General features: G+C 38.3%; 2 protein-coding genes and 1 pseudogene across 3 annotated transcripts; 1 reads left to right on the forward strand and 2 right to left on the reverse strand.

Annotated features, from left to right (window-relative positions):
• Positions 1 to 1,963: 1,963 nt before the first annotated feature.
• On the reverse strand, positions 1,964 to 5,107 carry LOC6048404 (annotated as a pseudogene).
• Positions 5,108 to 6,180: 1,073 nt separating this feature from the next.
• Positions 6,181 to 7,720, forward strand: LOC6048403 (transforming growth factor beta regulator 1). Its single transcript, XM_001865292.2, has 2 exons — positions 6,181 to 6,564; positions 6,631 to 7,720. The coding sequence occupies exons 1-2, from the start codon at positions 6,295 to 6,297 to the stop codon at positions 7,603 to 7,605; spliced, it is 1,245 nt and encodes a 414-aa protein (XP_001865327.2). The 5' UTR covers positions 6,181 to 6,294; the 3' UTR covers positions 7,606 to 7,720.
• Positions 7,721 to 19,978: 12,258 nt separating this feature from the next.
• LOC6048402 lies at positions 19,979 to 21,885 on the reverse strand. 2 transcript variants are annotated; one of them, XM_001865291.2, is made up of 3 exons: positions 21,660 to 21,885; positions 20,193 to 21,586; positions 19,979 to 20,135 (listed from the first exon to the last, which is right to left on the reverse strand). In XM_001865291.2, exons 1-3 carry the CDS (start codon positions 21,755 to 21,757, stop codon positions 20,071 to 20,073), a joined length of 1,557 nt encoding a protein of 518 aa, XP_001865326.2. In that variant the 5' UTR covers positions 21,758 to 21,885; the 3' UTR covers positions 19,979 to 20,070. The 2 variants fall into 2 exon arrangements, with proteins under 2 accessions (XP_001865326.2, XP_038113358.1); XM_038257430.1 differs by having other exon boundaries at positions 20,193 to 21,549; positions 21,660 to 21,867.

Raw genomic sequence — 21,885 nt, forward strand, 5'->3', positions numbered from 1 at the left:
TTTTATTATCATTGGTCTTCTACAAAATTACACTTAAAAAATCTTTCACCACATAGTCTCATGAAATTTCCGGTGGTAGCCAATTTTCGGTCCAAAACAACGTTTCACATGAGTCATGTAACTATCACTATGTATTCATGTCAACTTTGCATGATTTTCACGCAGCTTACACTCACACTACTAAATGTCACGTGAAAATCATGCCTGAAAATTTGGAGGAATGTGAATAATGCATGAAATGTCATGCACATCTCGCATGAAGTTTATGCTAAATCGATCGACTTGATACGATAGTGAACAGTCACCAAGAGTCGGTACACTCAAAAAAATATTCACGTTGAGGTTACGTGAAAAGCTATGTGGTATTTATCCACTAGAGTTTTCACGTAACTTCTACGAGGTGGCCCTAGTAGTATACGCAACAGTTTCTGCTTCCACCGGAAATTCACGTCAATGTTGAACATGTTGATCGATTAACTATACACCCTTACCGAAAATCTTGATTTTCTGAGTTCAATATCCCACTTTTCATATTATTTTTTTTTGAATTCAGGTAAATACCAAGGAGATGAAGTAAGAAGAAGATTCACAATTCCGCATACTTAATTGCAAGATGCTTTAGGTAAACACCGAAAATTTGGTTGAAATTTTTAATAAACAAAAAGTGCTATAAATCTTTTTATTTTATCTGTTTTCGATAAGAAGCCGATTAATTGAATCATTTTATAGGCGATTGACTATTTTTCTTAGCTCCAAAATATATTTTTTGTTGAAAAAACATTGTTGTTGCAAAATTCTCTTGCCTTATTTGTGTTCACCAATATCAGTGTCTTGAGTTTGTTTATCTTTTGCTCTTTGGTCTGGCAGGGGGACGAGGGGCAGGACACAGTTAATCAATTATTTTTACACTAATCAATTAGCGCTGATTTTCGTCAACTAGCTAATTGATTAGCGCTGATTTGACATTCCATTCCCATCGCATATTAAGTTATCTTGTCGTTGAGAAAAGTCATTTTGACAGCTTGAAAATGATCTGAACCGCAGGAAAACCTAGGAAAACACTAGACTAAGTAATCTCTTGTGCGGTTTTATCCGGTGCAGGCAGGTTCCAGGCACAGCCGGAGCATGGATTTCGGCATGGCCTCAACCAGCAGCAAACTCTCGTTGGAGGCCTGCTAAATCCGACCAATTTGGTGCTGCACAAGAAGGCGAATTGAAGATTTTGGCCAAATGAGAGCAGGAGGAGCGCGGAAAGATGCAGCAGGCCTGCCAGTTACGGAAGCTAGACGATGGGATCGATAAGCAGAGCACGGCCATGATGTCATAAGGACCAAAACAGCAGATCTAGGACGCCGCTAGAAAGGAATCGGAACGATGGATAACCCAAAAAAAAAAGAAGATCCGGCACGGCACGGTCTAATGCTTTCGAAAGAGAAACAGATCAAGTGTGCAACAGCTACTCCCGCGGCCAAACTCCCGCCTGTCTCTCTTCCGTAAGCGGGGCCCATTCCAAGAAAGGACTAATTGACGGGGCTATGAGGACTCCGGCTCTGAAATGGACGCCTTTTTCGACGTCGGGAGACCGACATGATTGGCATTCGCCAAGCCACCGATGTCGGTATGTCTTCCGCGTCTAATCATCCTTATCATCCCCAACGGCTAGTTTCGAACTCTACTGCTGCGATCTCGGCAGCGATTCTGTTCCGGTGGCAACCGACATTTGCCCTCGCCCGTTGATCTAAAGGCCGGCGGATGTACCGCAGCGATGTGCTGGTGTGGTGGAGGCGACATCGTCTGCGATGCCCGTCGTAGAAGTGAACGTGAGATCACATGACAGTGGCATGACCGTGAGCTCCACGTCCGAATGATGCTTTTTGCAGGAGAACATATTTCTGTTTTTTTATTTTTCAAATTTTGAGTTATTTAGTGTAACATTAAACAATTTCCATCAAATGTCCACCCCTTAGTTAGGCTTTTGCTTCAGCAGCGTTTCATAAAGCTCGACGGCCTCCTCGCCGGTCTTGACCCACAGCAGCACCGACGTCGGCGGTGGCTTCGTCTCCGGCGTCGGAACGCACACCAACATGCCGTTGTTCTTGCCCATCCCCCGCACCGGCACCGTCTCGTTCAAAATTATGTTAACAAAATCTGGCCGATGCTGGTGTCGGCCCGTACCAGGGCCTGCACCTTCCCGTCCATCTTTTTAATGTGCAGCGTTCCGATGTAGTTGCCGTTGGCTGTGCGTTCCGATGTACAGTGAGTCAAATATTTGTCCGTACCCCCCCGTACGGGAAATGTTTGTGATATAAAAGTACATAAAATTCGACTAAAGTGCCATGTTTTATGTGGGTCTCGTGGCGCAGGGGTAGCGGCTTCGGCTGCCGATCCCGATGATGCTATGAGACGCGGGTTCGATTCCCGCCTTATCCACTGAGCTTCTATCGGATGGTAAAGTAAAACGTCGGTCCCGGTTTCTCCTGTCTCGTCAGAGGCGCTGGAGCAGAAATCCCACGTTAGAGGAAAGCCATGCCCCGGGGGGCGTAGTGCCAATAGTTTCGTTTTGCCATGTTTTATACATCAATCGACGCGGCAAAATGTCCTCTTTAAGACATTGTCATTGGATTTGCAAAAAACTTTTTCTTGAAAAATACAAAAATTGTTTACTGAAAAAAGTCAAAAAAAGAGGTCAAATAATTGTCCGTACCCCTAGTAAAAGTACAAAATCTGATCGATTTAAGTGAATTCATTTATGAAATGTTGTTTCAGTGTCAAATACTAATACCTTTAGCCAGTTTGTGACAACTTTGAACTTCTGATAAGTTTGTTTAGTTAATTTATATTAAAAATTGGATTAAATTTAGTTTTTTAAAGTAAAACTTATCAAAACATTAGTTTATAAACAACTATTTTTATAAAATTGCTATTTTGTGTTGTAAGAGTCTCTATTGAACAAGTTTCAACAATATTTGTTCAAAATATACATTGTTTTCATCTTTTTTTCATCCACTACAGCCCGATTACGAGTCCCTAGTCTGAAATTTGAAATTTTCACTTTCCGTGCTGAGAATTTCTGTACCGTTCTGGGTCAGAATGTTTTGCTTGGGGAATTTGAAAATTTCAAATTTCAGACTAGGGACTCGTAATCGGGCTGTAGTGGACGAAATTGGATGCTTCAAATTGCAAGAGGTGGGTTTTTTGTCCTCTATCTGATCACCACAAAATTTCCCTCCGAGGGGTTGAACCGGTTCCGGGACAATCCGGATTGTTTAACGGTATTGTTCCGAAACAGTATTTTTGGTCGAAAAATGTCAATAAAAAAGATGAAAACAATGTATATTTTGAACAAATATTGTTGAAACTTGTTCAATAGAGACTCTTACAACACAAAATAGCAATTTTATAAAAATAGTTGTTTATAAACTAATGTTTTGACAAGTTTTACTTTAAAAACTAAATTTAATCCAATTTTTAATATAAATTAACTAAACAAACTTATCAGAAGTTCAAAGTTGTCACAAACTGGCTAAAGGTATTAGTATTTGACACTGAAACAACATTTCATAAATGAATTCACTTAAATCGATCAGATTTTGTACTTTTACTAGGGGTACGCTGCCGTTCTACGCATAATTGTCCCATGTTCAAAAAAGGGCAACTGAGAAAAACGCTATTGAAATTTTTCGATCGATTTCTGTGTTTCTACGCATAATTGTCCCGTGGGTCCCTATTCGCCCTATATGTCCCTAATCACCCTGGTAAACATTTTATCACCCTTATTTGTAATAGTCTTGCAGGTAAACAGGTTAACAAGATGAAATGCTTCGAAACTCACGATTTCGTGATAGAAAATACTTGGTGGGACAATTATGCGTAGAAGTTCAACGATGGGACAAACAGACTTGGTGTTGTTTTCAATGATTTTCGGAACAAAGTACTAGATTTTATGTGTTTTTCTGAAAGTATACGTGAAACTAAGCTTAAAAATGATGAAAAGTCAAAATCGTCCAAAAATGACATGGGACAATTATGCGTAGAACGGCAGTACGGACAATTATTTGACCTCTTTTTTTGACTTTTTTCAGTAAACAATTGTTGTATTTTTCAAGAAAAAGTTTTTTGCAGATCCAATGACAGTGTCTTAAAGAGGACATTCTGCCGCGTCGATTGATGTATAAAACATGGCACTTTAGTCGAATTTTATGTACTTTTATATCACAAACATTTCCCGTACGGGGGGGTACGGACAAATATTTGACTCACTGTAGTTGAGTAGTTGCCGTTGGCTGTGACGAACAGATACTGCACGGCTTGGAGAAGATGCTGTCCTTTTCCTTGACCGACGTGAACTCCACCTTGAACGGTTCGTCCTCGTCGTCATCGGTGGTAGCCTTTTCGTCCGGCTTACTGTCCTCGGTGGGTTTGACCACGTTGGGGAATCTGAAGCACGTTCCGGTTGTGGAACTTGTCGAGCCAAACTCGAAGCTGAATGGTTTGTCTGCCGGTGGAGTCGGTGCCGCGGCCGTGTTTGGCGTCGTCGCTGGCACTTTCAAACGTGAGTCCGCTAGTGGCCGGCTTTACGGCCGTTGGCTCCTTTGTGTCCACCTTGCTGATCTTGAAGATCGGCGTCAGCTTGCACACCGAATTCTCCTTGACCTTCTCCGAAATCAAGCGGCCACGACCAAGTTAAGTGCCTTCACGTTAGCACCATACTCCTCATCCCCGGTGTGCTTGCCGGTGGAACCTGCTGTGTCCTCCTTCGGCGGGCTTCCAACCCGGGAAAAGACCTGCTTGCTCGGATCGGTCGTGGCAAAGATGCTGGCTCCCCGCGCGGACGTCGTGGCCGCCGTCCCATTCGTAGGTTTCGCGATTCCAATGAGAAGCGAAAATAGAGTGGTTCCTCCCTCAGCAGGTTTCAACGCCGGTGTCTACGTCACCCCGGTGAATCCCTTGAACGCACCTTAACTCCGACGACGATACACCGCTGCCCGCGGGATCTTCCGGAATCACGCGTTTTTTCGGCTCTGGATGTCTGGACAAATCAGCCCACCTCCTCCTCATCGTTCCAGTTGCCGTGGTTCAGGTCGGACTGTGCACCCCGTTTGGCCATCTTGCCTAGAGAGTTTTGCTTCGATATTTGAGTCAGCCGGAAGAAGACCACACGGAGACTTCGTTCAGAACCAGGTTGGTCACTTTAATTTCCAAACGTTTTCTTTACGTTTGTTTTGTTTTGATGTTTTGATGTGTAACCGTCGTATCCGTCAGCCCAAGATAACATTTGAAGGGTAGGAATACGCTAATTGATTAGCGATAATTCTAATCAACTAGTTGTAAATTCTAATTGACTAAACGATTATTATTAATTAATTAGGGCATGTGTCTCACCCCTCGCAGGGGGATTGGCAGCCAAACCCGCTTTGGTCTGACAGTTTTGGTCTGTCAGCTTTATGCTGGATTTTGGTCTGACAACGCGGGGGATTGGCAGCCACACCCCCTTGGTAAATACTACAACCACAAAAATAGTTAGCCGGGACCGTGGTGTAGGGGTAAGCGTGATTGCCTCTCACCCAGTCGGCCTGGGTTCGATCCCAGACGGGTCCCGGTGGCATTTTTCGAGACGAGATTTGTCTGATCACGCCTTCCGTCGGACGGGAAGTAAATGTTGGCCCCGGACTAACCTAAAAAGGTTAGGTCGTTAGCTCAGTCCAGGTGTAGGTGTCGTCTCCCTGGGTCCTGCCTCGGTGGAGTCGCTGGTAGGCAGTTGGACTAACAATCCAAAGGTCGTCAGTTCGAATCCCGGGGTGGATGGAAGCTTAGGTGTGAAAAGAGGTTTGCAATTGCCTCAACAATCAAGCCTTTGGACACCTAGTTTCGAGTAGGAATCTCGCAATCGAGAACGCCAAGGCAATGCTGTAGAGCGAATAATTTGATTTTTTGATTTGAAAAATAGTTATATGGGTTGAACTGAAAAAATCGTATGAAAAGTGGATATTGAACTCACAAAATCATGATTTTTAGTTAGGGTGTACAGTTTTGTAGAGAAATTTTGAGTGTACGTTTCCAAACTTTTGTACAAGTCAACACTCATACACAAAATTGGGTCTACATTTACCACCCAAAATAACCATCCCCGCCTAACAGTGTACCCATCAAACTGTCACATGTGACAGCTAGAAAAGTCAAAACAACTCCGCTGTAGTGGTGTGCGTGTGCACGAGCGCTAAAAACTTCAAAAAATCGCCTTCGCACAAGCTTCTTTTCTCTCTCGCAAATGTTTGAGGTGCTTGATTTTCCTGAATGAAAACCCTCGCGCTGTCGGCAGCAAACCAGCGACGCGATTACGTGTTTTTTGCTGCCTTGCGAAAAAGTCATCTCCCTCGCGGCCTGCTGCTGTTGCGATTTGTGCTAGTGATTTACCTCGAAGGCGGCGTCGTCGCGATGCAGAACTCGACGACGTCGACGTCCGGCGCGAACCATCCGACGGTGGCCGTCCGAGATCCGGCCTCGAATGCGCGCTACAGGCGGAAGTACTGCAAACTCAAACGATACATCAAGGATTTGCTGTTTGTGAGTTGGCTTTTTGGTTTTATCTGAAGATGTTTGTTTAATTTTGGGCTTTTGTTTTTTTTGTAGGAAAATGCATCGCTCTGCGATCACGTTGCCCAGGTCCAGGAACATATCCTGCTGGTGAAGGAGGAACGGCGATACCTGTTGAAGAAGTTGCTGGAGCATGAAAACGAAATGGAAACCCAGCTGGGACGACCTTGCAGCAAGCTGAACGAACTCATCGCCAACAGTTTGCCCCCGAAGAGACAGTACAAAAAGCGCAACTCTGCCGCGACGGCCACGCCGGACGGGGGCGCCACCGGGAAGCCGGAAGCCACCCCAACGGCGACCGCCACAACTCCCAAGGGAAAGCCCCGCAAGCCGCGAGTCAACGCTGCGTCCGCCAAAAAGAACAGCAACAACAACAGCGTCCAGCACAGCATTTCGCTCATTTCCCAAACGATGGGTCATCCGACCTACCCGATCACGGTGGCCGGCTTCACGATCTACAACCTGGGCGAAATCACGCCCGAGCGGACGGCCTACAACTCGGACTACACGATCTACCCCGTCGGGTACACGGTGGCCCGCCCCTTTGGTCACCTGAAAGACCCCACCAAGAAATGCATTTACACGTGCCGTGTCCTGGACAACGGGCCGTCGCCCCGCTTCGAAATCATCCCCGAGCACGACCCGGAGCTCACCATAGCCGGCAACTCGACCGACGCCTGCCACGCCACCCTGCTCCAGTGCATCAACGCTTCGCTCAACTGCCGCGGCATCGACGGCCGGCCGTCCGGCGATTGGTTCTTCGGCCTGTCCCATCCGACCATCTCGTCGCTCATCCAAAGCTTTCCGGCGTCGAAAAAGTGCGTCGGCTATCGGGGCATCAAGAAGGAGAACTTTGCCAACATGGACAAGGAAAACGACCCGACGCTGAACTACGACGCGCTGCAGCGGCACATTGCACTGTCCGCGTACCACACGGTGCCCGAGATCAAGGAGGAACCGCCGGACGAGCTGCTGGACCATTCGGACGGGAACTCGTTCAGTTTGTCGTAGGGGGTTCAACCTTTTTTTTTTTCTTTCTTAATTAGCGTGATACAATTTTTAGTTTCAATCCTGTAACAATTATGTGTCGAGCAAAAATTTAATAAAGTGTAACTTTTATCGTGGATTTTCGGACTATCTCATTCGTTGCCAATTTATTTGACAGCTTACGCATTAAATTACTTTTTTGGTGCATTCGGTATGCCCAAAGAAGCCATTTTGCATCATTAGCTTGTCCATATAATTTTCCATACAAATTTGGCAGCTGTCCATACAAAAATGATGTATGAAAATTAAAAAATTTGTATCTTTTGAAGGAATTTTTTGATCGATTTGGTGTCTTCAGCAAAGTTGTAGGTATGAATAAGGACTACACTGGAAAAATATGATACACGGTAAAAAAATTTGGTGTTTTTTAATTTCACTTTTTGTCACTAAAACTAGATTTGCAAAAACAAAAACACTATTTTTTTTTTTTTTATGTGTTTTAGAAGACATCAAATGCCAACTTTTCAGAAATTTCCAGAATGGGCGAAAAAATCTTCGGCTAAGTAATGAATTTTTGAATCAATTCTGATTTTTTCAAAAAATCGAAATGTTGATCGCAACAAATTATCAACTTCATTTTTCGATGTGAAATTGAATTTGCTATCAAAAAGTACTTAAGTGAAATTTTCATAAAGTGCACCGTTTTCAAGTTATAGCTATTTTAGGTATAGTTTTGCCTTCCTCACCTTACTGAGGAAAGGCTATAAAACTTGCTATAAAATCAGTCAAAAAATGAACTTCTTAATTCGACCTCCTAGACCTAGCAGACCTAGACCTTCATGTATACATATCGACTCAGAATCAAATTCTGAGCAAATGTCTGTGTGTGTGGTGGGATGTTGATAAAACAAATTTCACTGGATTATCTCGGCACTGGCAGAACCGATTTGGACCGTTTTGGTCCCATTCGATCCGTCTTGGGGCCTCATAAGTTGCGTTGCATTTTTTCTGACAAAATAGAATTTTGATAAACTATTGCCAAAACCAAAACCAAACCACATTCTTCAATTGGGTACTAAAGCCATATATCGATTTGTATGTACATACAACGGTAAAAAACACGATCAAAACCCATTTCTGATCACTTTTTTTTTCATTTTAATGCAAAAAAAAAAAAATAATGACAAGACAACATTTTTTCGATGGATCAACTATGGTCCCCTTGGAACGAGCTGTCAAGAAGGACCACGAGATTAATTTTTCAAAATTGATTTAAAAATCCATTTTAAACTCTTTGTGGTCGAACAAAGGATCATTGTACTCAGAAAAATAAGCTTTATCGCTGTAAAAATTAATATCAGCAATCTAAGCCTCATATTAGGACCCAAAAATTAAGTGCGTTTGGGTCAACTAAACCAACAACAATGTTTATCTCCTAGTTTAGGGGAAAGTGGGGCAAGTGTAACAAGCTAAGGAAATGATCGTTGGAACCAATCAAAAACGTTAAAAATCTGTCGGATTTTTTAATTATCATCTTATTTCAGGTCTTGACTAAGACTTTGATAGAACAAGTTTTAAAAAAAATCCTGTTTTTAATGCGAAAAAAATGATTTAAAAAAAATTATTTTCCGTACGTTCTACTCAACTAGTGGGGCAAGACGAACAACCCGTTGGGGCAAGAGGAACAATGCATGAAAAAACATGTTAATTTGCTAACAATTGAACTGTTATCACTTAGATACATCAGATTAGGATGTATTTGAAATATTTCTTTCATTTTTAGATTAAATAATAGTATGTTACTAAAAATTTGATCGCTTTTACGAAAAAAAAATTACTTTGATGAAAAAAGGGAAATTTTCATAATATCACTATATTTTGCATGGACAATTTTTTTAACAATTGTTTACCAGTTTTTAAGAACGTTTATGTATTTATTTTCCAATAAAATATGTTGTTGCAGCAATTCGTATTTTTTTCCATACTAAAAATGCATATGGTACACTTGCCCCACCTGAACAAGATTTTTTAAAAACTCTCAACAAAAATAACCAAAAGTTAAATCATACTTTAAAATAGGTGCAAGTCATTGGTAGGGACACTACTGATCTAGGAAAATTGCATTTTGATAAAATGAGCCTTAAAACGAACCCTAAGCCTTATTTTGTACTTTCCAAATATTATAAGAAAACAAAGGGTTTGAAAAAAACTTCATTAAATCTTATGCTCCGTGGCGTTTACGTCGTTTTGGCGGTTATGTGGTAGTAGAATTAGTTAATTGCACTGCTAGCAACAATTCCTCATACTGGAAATAATCAAAATTGTAAAAATTACGGCCGTACGAGCGATTGTTCCTCTTGCCCCATATGGTCGTCTTGCCCCACCTTCCCCTATCTCCTCTGCGGCCAGCAATTGTTTTATCGTTTGAGTTTTATTAGAAGTCTCTGAATTTGCAAAACAGTTACAACTGTCAAAGTCAAAGTGAAATAAATAGCATTTTCCCAAGATTTAAAATGTTGCATGAGAATATTGATCAGCTTCAAATAAAAAATTATCCAAACCTCGATCAAAATACTATTTATGAAACGTTGATGATTTTATATGAAAGTCAAACAGTCACTCAAATCTCAAAGCAAGATATTGAATGGTAAATCAGAAAAGACTAAAAATAATACAGATAAGGTTTGATTTTTTCATGAATTATTAATTTATTTTAAACAAAACAATAGTAAAAAAACAAACTTGAAATTATTCACAATACGAGTAATTGATTCAAAAATTTTGGATTGTTTTGAACACCTTCACCAGTCGTTTAACAATCGCACATTTTCAAAAAAAAAATACTACCTACGTAACGCAAAAAAAATATTTTTGGACCCATCCCTTTCGTAACAAAATTCCTAAACAAGTTTAAAAATTTGGTATGTCCATGAACGTATTCACAAACAAAGAATTTCATTGAGCGTTTTGATAAATTATTTTAAACACCGGGGTGATTTTGGTAGTGATTACGTCAAATTCACTTTTGGTACGGTTACTTCGAATGTTTTATTTGAAAAATTCGTAATATAGAGAAGAATAAATAAAAATACAAATTTGAATTTGAACCATCAGTTTGGATCAGAAACTCAAGGAAAGCAGACGTGTTTCTGCAGTGAAGAGCGTTGAGCTCATTGTTTGGATCAAGGTTAAATTGGAACTTGAACAAAAGGATCTTTGAAAAATGGAGTTGACACGTGAATTTACTTTGCGACTAAATTTCGGAGCTGGTGCTAGAAAGCCTTCTAGAAATGTTTGACCTATTTCGGAAGCAGAAATGGAAATGTTGTGAATTAAGTGCGTTTTATCGTGAAGAACATTTTATATTTGTTAGATTCAAAAATCAAGGAATTATGAATAGGGCTTTGAAGGATATTGGAAGTGTTTTTATGTTTCATTATGCTGATGGTAAAAAGGAACGGGTTTACGCTAATGATGCTAACGTGAAAAGTACTTATGTACGGTTATTCGGACTTCCACCTGAAATAGGCAATGTGGACATTGAATTGGCGCTATCGAAGTTTGGGAATGTACAACAGGTTGTTCGGGAAAAGTATTCGATCGACACAGGTTATCCTATTTGGAATGGAAACAGAGGAGTTCACATGGAGTTGACCTCGGAAATGCCACGGATTGTTGAAATTCATGGTGTGAGTGCGCGGATTTTTTACGAGGGACAGTGCAAGTCATGCTTTGTGTGCGGCTCAAAAGACCATCAGAGAAGGGATTGTTTGGAACGTCGACCGAAGAACAATAGACAACCATCTTCTGTTAACGAAAATGGTTGCTCTTTCGATGGTATTTTTGATTCAGCAGTAGTTCAACCAGATTCCCATCTAGTTGCGCAACACGGCACGAATCTGGAAAGCTTGGACATTGTGCAACAAAGTATGTTTAACGGAATCGAAAAAGAAAATGGTGCAGTAACAGGAGGAAATGGAAAACAGACCAGGTCGAGGACCAGGTTAACAACAAAACCAACGGAGATCAAAGCAAGCAAAAGAATCAAAAGAATCAGTTAAAAGTTAAGGGAAGGACTGACGAAAAGTCAAAGGTATTAAGTTCAGAGGAACGAATTAAAGATATCTTGTCCGTGATATTATGATTATTATTACCTGTAACAATGGAAGGAAGTAATTGGAAAATAAAGAATCAAAAAAAAAAAAGCCAAACTCCTGATTTCTTTAATATTCACTTAAATTTGAAATTCAAATTGAATGCATCTTCACTAGCATCTTCATTTATTTACTCAAACTTATTTTGTTTTTAATTTTGAATTTTCTTGTTCAAATGCGCTTTTTTGTAACTGTGCCATTTTTGAAGACAAAAACAACAACCAAAACAAATACAAATAATTCCAAAAATCCCTGAAAAAAATTGCCACCCGCAGTTCGGGAACTTCTCGAGCACCTATCTTGGCTACTCGACGGATCCCCGATGAACTTTTTTTTCGCTGGATGAACTCGAATGCTAGTTTAGCTTTAGCGTTGCTACCCGCGGTGCGAAAGTTGGGGTGCAATCATGTCGAGAGCAAATCGGATAAACTCTTTTGGATTTGAAAATGAATAAATTAGATCCCCGCGGTGGGCTTGAATCAGTAGCCAAATTAGCTCCCAGCCGATAGGTTTGCCACGCATTTAGATATCTGCGATGGAGATGCCCTAAATGTGAGGAAGGCACCAACCACCTAAGGGTGGATTAAGTAACGTAGTCGCAGTTTTTCATTTTTTTTTAAATTAGTGCAATTAGTGCATTAGTGAGCAAACATCACTTTTGACAAAAAAAATTTTTTTTTTTAGAAAATTCTCCATATTTTACATTTTTGAACTTTGTTTGTTAGTTGCTGAGATATTGGGGGTCGGGTCAATCGGCAGAAAACCGATCGGCAAAATGCCGAATGGCAGAATACCAAATGGCAGAAAATCACATGGCAGAAAGGTCAAATAGCAGAATAGGTCAAATGGCAGAATATTAAATGGCGGAAAAGTTCAATCAGCAGAAAATTAAAAGGCAGAAAATTAATTGGCAGAATAAGTCAAAGAGCCGAATAATCAAAAGGCAGAAAAATCAAAAGGCAGAAAAATTAAAAAGCAGAAAATTTAAATGGCAGAATGTAAATAAGCAGAAAAATTAATTAGCAGAAAATTAATTAGCAGAAAATTAAATGGCAGAAAGTTGATCAGCAGAAAAATAAATAGCAGAAAATTAAATGGCAGAAAATTAAATGGCAGAATAGTTAGTTGGCAGAATAATTAGTTGGCAGAATAGTCAAATGGTAGAACCGTCAAATGGCAGAATAGTCAAACGGCAGAATAATTAATTAGCAGAACAGTTGAATGGCAGAATAGTTAAATGGCAGAATATCAAATGGCAGAATAATTCATTAACAGGAGAGTTGAATGGCAGAATAGTCAAACGGCAGAACAGTCAAATGGCAGAACAGTCAAACGGCAGAACAGTCAAATGGCAGAATATTCAAATGGCAGAAATTAGACCGAAAAAAATCATCAAAGGCAATAGTGAGGGGGGGGGGACTATAAAAAAAAATCTCAGAAATTAACAAATTATTGTGCCTGCATTTCTTATAAGAGTTAAAACGTTTACAATTATAGTACTTAGAATTTTCACTTATATATTATATTATTTTCCACGGACTTGATTAAATATTAAGAATAAATATTGTAACTTCAGTGTTTATTCAACATTAACAGTTTATCAAGCAATAAAAATAATAATTTTTAATAAATTGAACTGTTTTAACAGTCTTTTTGAATAGGTCCTATAAACATATGAAACAAAATAAATTATAGGACTGGTCACAGGAACTTTAAAAAAAAAAAACAAAACAAAACAAAAAAAGAACACGCAATGTAAACAAATCTCCTACAAATATATGAAAAACAATAGCTTAGAGGATCCATAAAAAACTGGAAATAACAAATATTTTATATTTGTCTAACCGTTCTGTGCACTGAAGTTTGGTTACTGGAGTCCCGAGTTACCTACACGGAAAGAAGGTTTATCGTGAATCTTACTAAAATTTAGTTAAAAATCCTAAAAAAATAGGTTGTTTTTTAAACCACAATTTTTTTAGTTAGAAATCATAAAACAAATCCTGGTCCAAAATATAGTAATCTAGCTAAATTGTAAGCTGGAAAAATGCTGTCAGTCTCAAAAGCTGTTTGTTTTCAGAAAGTCTGTTAGCTATTTTAGCTAGATTTTAAGGTATCCTTATGAGCTTTATGGCTAGCCCAGCGAGTTTTTAGACTATTTCAACTATTTTTTAGGAATAATTTTCAAAATTTTCCATTGATGGCTGCGAATCCACATATTTTCACAAATCTTTTCAGCTAGTTTAGCCAACTTTGCCACTATTCTTGGTATGTGCTATGGTTATAATAGCTACTTTTTCTGCTATTTCTACTAGTTTTCATTTCAAAAGCCTCCATTGCTGCCTGTAAAGCTTGCTCTATTCACCCAGCCTTTTGCTGATTTAGTTCGTTTCTTTTTTGATCTTGTCACGTTTCTCGGTACATCCAGCTAATTTTTCGACTGTTCTAACTAGTAATTTTGAAATCACTTTAAAAGTTTTTGCTGGTGTAGCATGCTTTTCCCCTATTCTTGGAACGGTTTTTGGTAGTCCAGAAAATTATTTGAATGTTTCAATAGATTCCAGGCTTTTGAACTTTGTTATAATTGACCATCCTAGGCTTCACCCATAAAGTGCGTCACGCTAAAATCAGCCAAAATTTAACTTAATTTAACATAATTTAACATAATTTAACATAATTTAACTTAATTTAACTTATTTCATCTTAATTTAACTTATTTTAACTTATTTCAACTTATTTTAACTTGATTCAACCTAATTTAACTAAATTTAAGTTATTTTAACATAATTCAACTTAATTTAACTTAGTTTAATCCAATTTAATCAAATTCAACTTAATTTAACTTAATTTAACCTAATTCAACTTAATTTAACTTAATCTAACTTAATTTAATTCAATTTACCTTAATTTTACTTGATTTAACTTAATTTAACTTAGCTTAATTTAAATTAATTTAACTTAATTTAACTTATTTTAATTTAACTTAATTTAACTTAATTTAATAAAATTTAAATTAACACAACGTAATTTAACCATATTACGTCAAATTCTATTAGATTATACAAAAAGGAACTAATTTCAACTAATTTTTATCATAATTTAAATAAATTTAACTTAGTTAAACTAATTTTAATTAAATTTTCTCAATTTAACATAATTTAACTAAATTTAATCAATTTAACATAGTTTTATTTAATTTAGCAATTTAACATCAATTTAACTTAATAATTTAACTAAATTTAATCAATTTAGCATAATTTTATTTAATTTAACAATTCAACATCAATTTAACTTAATAATTTAAGTAAATTTAATTAATTTAACTTAATTTAACTTAATTTAACTGAATTCAACATTTTTTCTAAATTTAATCAAATGTTACTTGATTTTACTCAAATTAACTTATTAAATTTAAATTCAACTTCATTTTACTTAATAAAACATGATTTAACTTTATTTTATTTTATTTAATAAAACTTGGTTGACCTTAATTTCACTTAATTTAACTTAATTTAAATTAGTTTAACTTTATTTAGGGTACGTTATCCATTAGTGGACCCCTTTCCTATAGTGGACCCTCTGAAGGGTTTTTGATGAAAAATTCAATAAAATCACAATTCCAAGCGTGTTGTTGTCTACAAATCTTTTAATTGGCATGTTCAGCATCATTTAAAACAATGTTGACTGACATTGAATTGTCCTTTTCACCAAAATAAGTGTTTTTAGTTCGACATCTGAAATCAGCCATGGCCACTAGCATTTTCACAACAAAACTGCATTTATATTTTATGATTGAATTAATCATCCAATCATTTTTGACTTATTATTTAACTTCAGCAAGTCGAAATAATGTAAGTTTAAGTAACTTTACTAAAAAAACGAAGAACTGCTCATTTTCGAGCAAAAATTAGGGGGGTCCAATATAGGACAACGAAAATCCAAACTTTGCCAAAAGTGGACCCCTGTTAATTTAACTTACAAAAAAAGAAAACTGTGTATTTAAGCAAAAGTTTCTCTTAAACATACAAAGAATGCTTGTTGTAATCAACTTAAACGCATATTTTTTCAATTATGAGTATAAATATAGCTGTTTTCATGTTAAAAGTACCAAAATGCTGAAGCCGTAAAATTTATAATTAATCAAAACTATAGTTGATTGTACTTAACTGAAGCATCATAAATGCAGTTTGAAATGATATTTTATAATAATAAATCAATAACAACACTTTTTTTTTAAATAAACATGCGTGATTTTATCAGCAACTGTAAACAAATCTATTATTTAGTTTCGGTCAACCATTTATGTAATTAATATGGAAAAATTTTGCATCAAGATTACTTTTTTTAATTATTTTTACCGTCATCTGGGGCGAATCGGGACTACAGTCTGAATAGGGACAGCAGTGTTTAGAGCACTTACAGGTTTTAAATTTGGAAATGGGTGTACACATTTTGTTGGTCTGAGTCTGTTCTATCCGAAACCAACCAGAAAATTAAATTTTTGTGCTCTGACTTGGTTAAAACTGCTGTCCCAATTCGCCCCATGTGTCCCGATTCGCCCCAGTTGACGGTATGTTTATAGTGGATTTTGAAACGTTTTCTCTGATCTTTTTCGGAAATAAATGTTTTTAAATGTCTGTTAGGTTTTTTGTTGTTTAAAGCCAAATTTGTTAACAAAACATATTTTTTTATAATGAAAAGTGAGCAAAATCCATCCTTTATTCATCATATCTATCATTAGACCTACACCATGCATCAAAACATCAAATATCGGTTAAATTTGGTATAAAAATAACAGTTTGCCTATAGTGGACCCGGGTCCACAATCGGATTATGGACCCGGGTCCACTATAGGAAAAGGGGGTCCATAACAAGGCAAAAAAACTTTTTTTTCAAATGGCTATTTTTCTGCTCAAAAACAAATAAATGATGAAACAAATAATCAAAATTGTTCAAAAGACTTCAGATTTCATTGTTTTGTACAAAGGGGTATGAAAAAGTGCTTAAAATATTGAAAATTTGTGAAAAATGTGCTTCGGCTCTACTAGGGGGTCCACTAATGGTTAAAATACCCTAACTCTTTTTTTATGTGCTTCAAAGGCATAAGGTGCCCTGCTCGTTCGGATCTGTCAAACATTGGACAGTCTCGACATTCTGTACCCGCAGCCTTCCCCAATGGTAAATTTATCTGTAATTGGCTAATTTAACCAAAAAATCACTGTTTCACCAATTTGAAGCCAGCTAATTTGAATTGTTAAATTTTAGATGGAACTCCTTTCCGTGTATAATTAAATATGTTTATAGAAGTTGGGAATGTACATTTCATGAAACGTCCAATAGAGTTATCAACATGCGCATGTATTGCGTGTACGTACACGAAAAAGATTGTGGTTAAATTTTGTACCTTCCAGCAAAACAAATGGCGTGCTAGTGTGCGTGAGATCGGGCTTAGATAACTCTATATTACGCGTTCGCACCTTAGGGTACCATTTCATTTTGCTGGCCTATCCCACTCTTACACAACGATAACTGTCACCAGAGCAAGTGGGATAGATTGTTTGTTTACATTAATGTTTTCGCCCTTGTAAAAAAGTTACTACGGAACTATTTAGGACACACAGGGCCAGTACGCAGCTCGAAAAGGAAAGGAGTCAAGAAACATTTTTACGAACAGCAGAACAACGGAGCGTTTTTTGGGGGCTTTCCTACACCATCGCTGGCTTGCTTTCACTACTGTTGTTGCCCATTTGAAATTTTCCTTGACTGGTTTCTTACCAAGTACATACACTGCTTCAAGTGGAAGAAATCTCCCAGTTACGACGATCTAGCACAGTTCTAACAAAGCTGGAAATTCTTACAGCATTCTAGCAGAAATGCTCCACCGTTCTAGCGGGATTTAGCAGAACCAGCTCTGCTAGAATATTTCGTGACTGGGCTGAAGCAACATTTGAAAGGGCCGGTACTACATTGCGGTATTTCTCCCCATTTGAACACATGCACCGTCCGAATCGAAAATTTGCCACCATTTCAACATGCTTCTTGCTCTTGCATAGTTTTTGGGCAGACAGGTCATGTGTAACATAACCTCCTACGGTTATATATATATCCAGAATTTTTTTTTAAAAAAAAGTTCCTATAAGCTATTGTTTTTTATATGTTTAAAGAACCTACACACTAAAAAATTTGGAATATTACATTTGACGTAATCGTGGATCAAACGTAAGATTATATCATGTAATCTTATTTTCGATGTAAAGTTAGGTGTACTTTGACGTAAAATGATAAAATTCCCACTGGTTTTCATTTGCATCGTGCGTGATCTAAAATTACATCACAAATAACCTAACTTTGTCTGATTTGTGAAACGTCAAAACGTTTTTCGTTTAGAAAATCAATGTTTTTGTACTGCTGACCAGAACCTGCTACCATTTTGGATAAAAACGGTAAAATTTCTGACAGAGGTGAGTTTATTCTTTATTTGATGTGAAATAGATGGCTGATGTTTATTGTCGTTTGTAATTTGTTTTTTTTTTAGGTTACGGACATCATGAAACGCGAGGAAAAAAATGTTTTAAACCGCTACGCCGAGGCAGCTGAGCAGCTGGCTGGAAATTTTCTGGGAATGTTTCCACAATTAAAAATGCTCCTGAAGTAAACAAAAACGCAGTGTCCTAGAACCTCGCTGTTCCTCCTCGGATGTTTCCTCTAGCGGGGTGGCCAACATGGTATAAATTGTAAGCCGGAAGATTACTGGTGGAAAAGAAGCCAATGAAGAGCGCTTATGAGAGCAATCCGTGGAAAATAATTGTTTACAATAAAAACATTTTGATTTTAGAAAATATAGACTCGTTTTCTCTTTTCCAATAAGAATTATCAGATTCCAATTAAAAATGGTTGCACCGAAATTACGTTTAATGTAATTTTACACGATCTTGAAGACTGTTCGGATCGTGTAACTTCACGTCTAATTTGACACAATTTTGCGTATAATCTGACGCTCCGGTTATGTGCATCTAATTTAACCGAAAATTACAAGTTTTTTTCGTAGTGTGTATTCAAAAAGACTCTAAATGTTAAACACTACAATTTATTTAAAATTATTACTTTTATTGCGTGCACTGTTTGTTAAACTTGATAAACTGTTAATGTTGAATAAACACTGAAGTTACAATATTTATTCTTAATATTAAATCAAGTCCGTGGAAAATAATTTAATATATAAGTGAGAATTCTAAGTACTATAATTGTAAACGTTTTAACTCTTATAAGAAATGCAGGCACAATAATTTATTATTTTCTGAGATTTTTTTATAGTCCCCCCGCCCCATTTGACTATTCTGATTTCTGCCATTTGACTATTCTGCCGTTTGACTATTCTGCCATTCAACTCTTCTGCTAATTAATTATTCTGCCATTTGACTATTCTGCCATTCAACTCTCCTGTTAATTAATTATTCTGCCATTTGACATTCTGCCATTTAACTATTCTGCCATTCAACTCTTCTGCTAATTAATTATTCTGCCATTTGACTATTCTGCCATTTGACGGTTCTGCCATTTGTCTATTCTGCCAACTAACTATTCTGCCAACTTACTATTCTGCCGTTTAATTTTCTGCCATTTAATTTTCTGCTATTTATTTTTTCTGCTGATCAACTTTCTGCCATTTAATTTTCTGCTAATTAATTTTCTGCTAATTATTTTTTCTGCTTATTAACATTCTGCCATTTAACTTTTCTGCTTTTTAATTTTTCTGCCTTTTGTTTTTTCTGCCTTTTGATTATTCGGCTTCTTAATTTTCTGCTCATTGAGCCTTTCTGCCGATTGACCTTTTCTGCCATATTATATTCTGCCATTTGACCTTTTCTGCCATTTAACATTCGGCCATTTATTTTTCTACCGATTGAAATTTCTGCCATTAGGCATTCTGCCATTCGGCATTCTGCCGATCGATTTTCTGCCGATTGACCCGACCCCGAGATATTGCCATGCAAAGGTTTAAAAAGCAGGAAAATTAATGTTTTCTAAGTCTCACTCAAACAACCCATCATTTTCTAATTTCGATATCTCAGCAACTAATGGTCCGATTTACAATGTTAAAATATGAAACATTCGTGAAATTTTCCGATCTATCAAAAAACAATATTTTATTCACCACGTTGATTTATTAATTTTTATAAGGGAGCAAATTTTATGAAGTTTGGTGAGAATGGACATTGGGATTAATAAAATATAGAATGCATATTATTTTTTTATGTTTTAAAACCAGATATACTGAATATCAATGTAAGCGTATAAATAAGATGATCCGATAATCCTCAAGTTCCAACCCCTCAGTTCATAGGTCCTCGAAGTTGACCTTCGGTTCTTCCTTCACAATGTCCAACGAACATTCACCAGACTCTGTAACGAAAGAAAACGTTAAACCCCCAAACCAAACCTTAATCGATCCACACCAACCTTCCTGCGCCACCTCCGAGTCTGCCAAGCTAACGCCAACCTCTCCGCTAGCCTCCTTCGATTCCACTTGGCCAGCACCGCGCCAAATCCGGAACAAACTGGTGTGTTCGGCCGGTCCCTGCCAAGCACCGCCAGCAAGCTGGGCTTGAAACTCGACCAGCAGTTCCTTGGACATCCGTGCCTCGAGCATGCTTCGGAACAGAGGCGAACCAGGATAGAGGACTCGTCGCGGGGGTTGTGTTTTTGCGTTCTTCCGGACCCGGTAGGCGACGATCGGTGGCGGTTGAGAGTCATCCGGATTCCACGGATAGATTTTACTTCGAAGGAAGCCATCACGAATGATGCTTTCGGCGGTGTCGGCGATCTGCTCCAGAGTCGGCTTCAGCACTAGATGTTCCCCGGATTTTCCATTGCCGAAGCTTTGCATCTCCTCACGATAAAGTTTGCTTATATATTCAAACAGTTTGGCGTTGAGGGGACGCAGCTGGTGTACGGTACGCGGAAGAAGTGACACGAGGACAATCTGGTGCAGCTGGCAGAATCGATTGCTCGCATAGGTAATTTGGTGGCGTTGGCCGTCAACGAAGAGAATCACTGGCCGAGGAATGTTTTCTTCGATCAGCCACGGTTGGAACACCCTCGAAAGCCACTGGTGAAAGATATCTGCCGCTTTCGTTGCGGTGCTCGGGTTTGCCACGACGTAGTTCAACTCGATTTGTTTTTTCTGCATCGGAATCTTGACTGACTCAGGGTAAAGAACCAAAGGAGGAAGCAGATTCCCGTTGGCGTTGGCCCCGAAGAGGCACGTGAAGATGACATCCTTTCTACTTTTCCTCAGTATCATATCGTCCATCGTGAACACCTGCCGGCGGCATTCAAGAACTGCCTGCAAGCTCAACCCTGCCAGATATCTCGAAACGAACCCAAACCATACGGACACACGCTCCGACGCTTCCGTGACCGAACCGTAGTGGGACTTGTTTTCCGAAATGCATTGCGACAGCCTGGGGTGGCGTTTCAAAAACATGACCACCCAAGCACTTCCCGACGGCAGCGATTTCTCTGTCGGAAACAGTTTTGCGTGCGCCTTGATGTAGTCTGTAGCGTGGCTCCGTATCAAACTGTTTGTCAAGTCGAATCCAGCATCGGAAAGCCCTTGCAGGGATTTGACGATGGGCAGCTCTTTGTGCATGCTGTTTTGATATTTGCCACCATATTTTGCCTTCTGGACCTTCAGAGGGCGCTGTTTCTTTGTTCTCACGCGGCGTTCCAACGTGCAGCCGGGAACTCCGAACTTTTTGGAAGCTACTGAAATACTCATGCCACTTTGAACAGCTTCGCAGGCCGCTTGAAGATCCTGCAGAGTGTATTTTGGGGTTTTAATTTGCTTGGAACTAAAAAAACAATATTTTAAATAATTTGTAATGTAAAGTATTTAGCAGGCAATCAAAGTAAAGCATTTTTTACCCATGGCCAGTTTCTTCCTCTGCGATATTTTCTTCCATTTCAGAGATCTCCATTGAATCATCGTCGGCCGAGCTATTTAAATCGATTTCCGCGAGCATTTCTAAAGCAAGTTAGGAGTGTTTCACATAGAAAAAATATTTTTTTAATGATAACGAAGTTGTTCAACGAAATTCCCGTTTCTGGATTAAGTTTTAATGTTTACGGCGCGTTTGACATTTCACATTAG

The sequence above is a fragment of the Culex quinquefasciatus genome, chromosome 2, assembly GCF_015732765.1.
Source record: "Culex quinquefasciatus strain JHB chromosome 2, VPISU_Cqui_1.0_pri_paternal, whole genome shotgun sequence".
Taxonomy (NCBI): domain Eukaryota; kingdom Metazoa; phylum Arthropoda; class Insecta; order Diptera; family Culicidae; genus Culex; species Culex quinquefasciatus.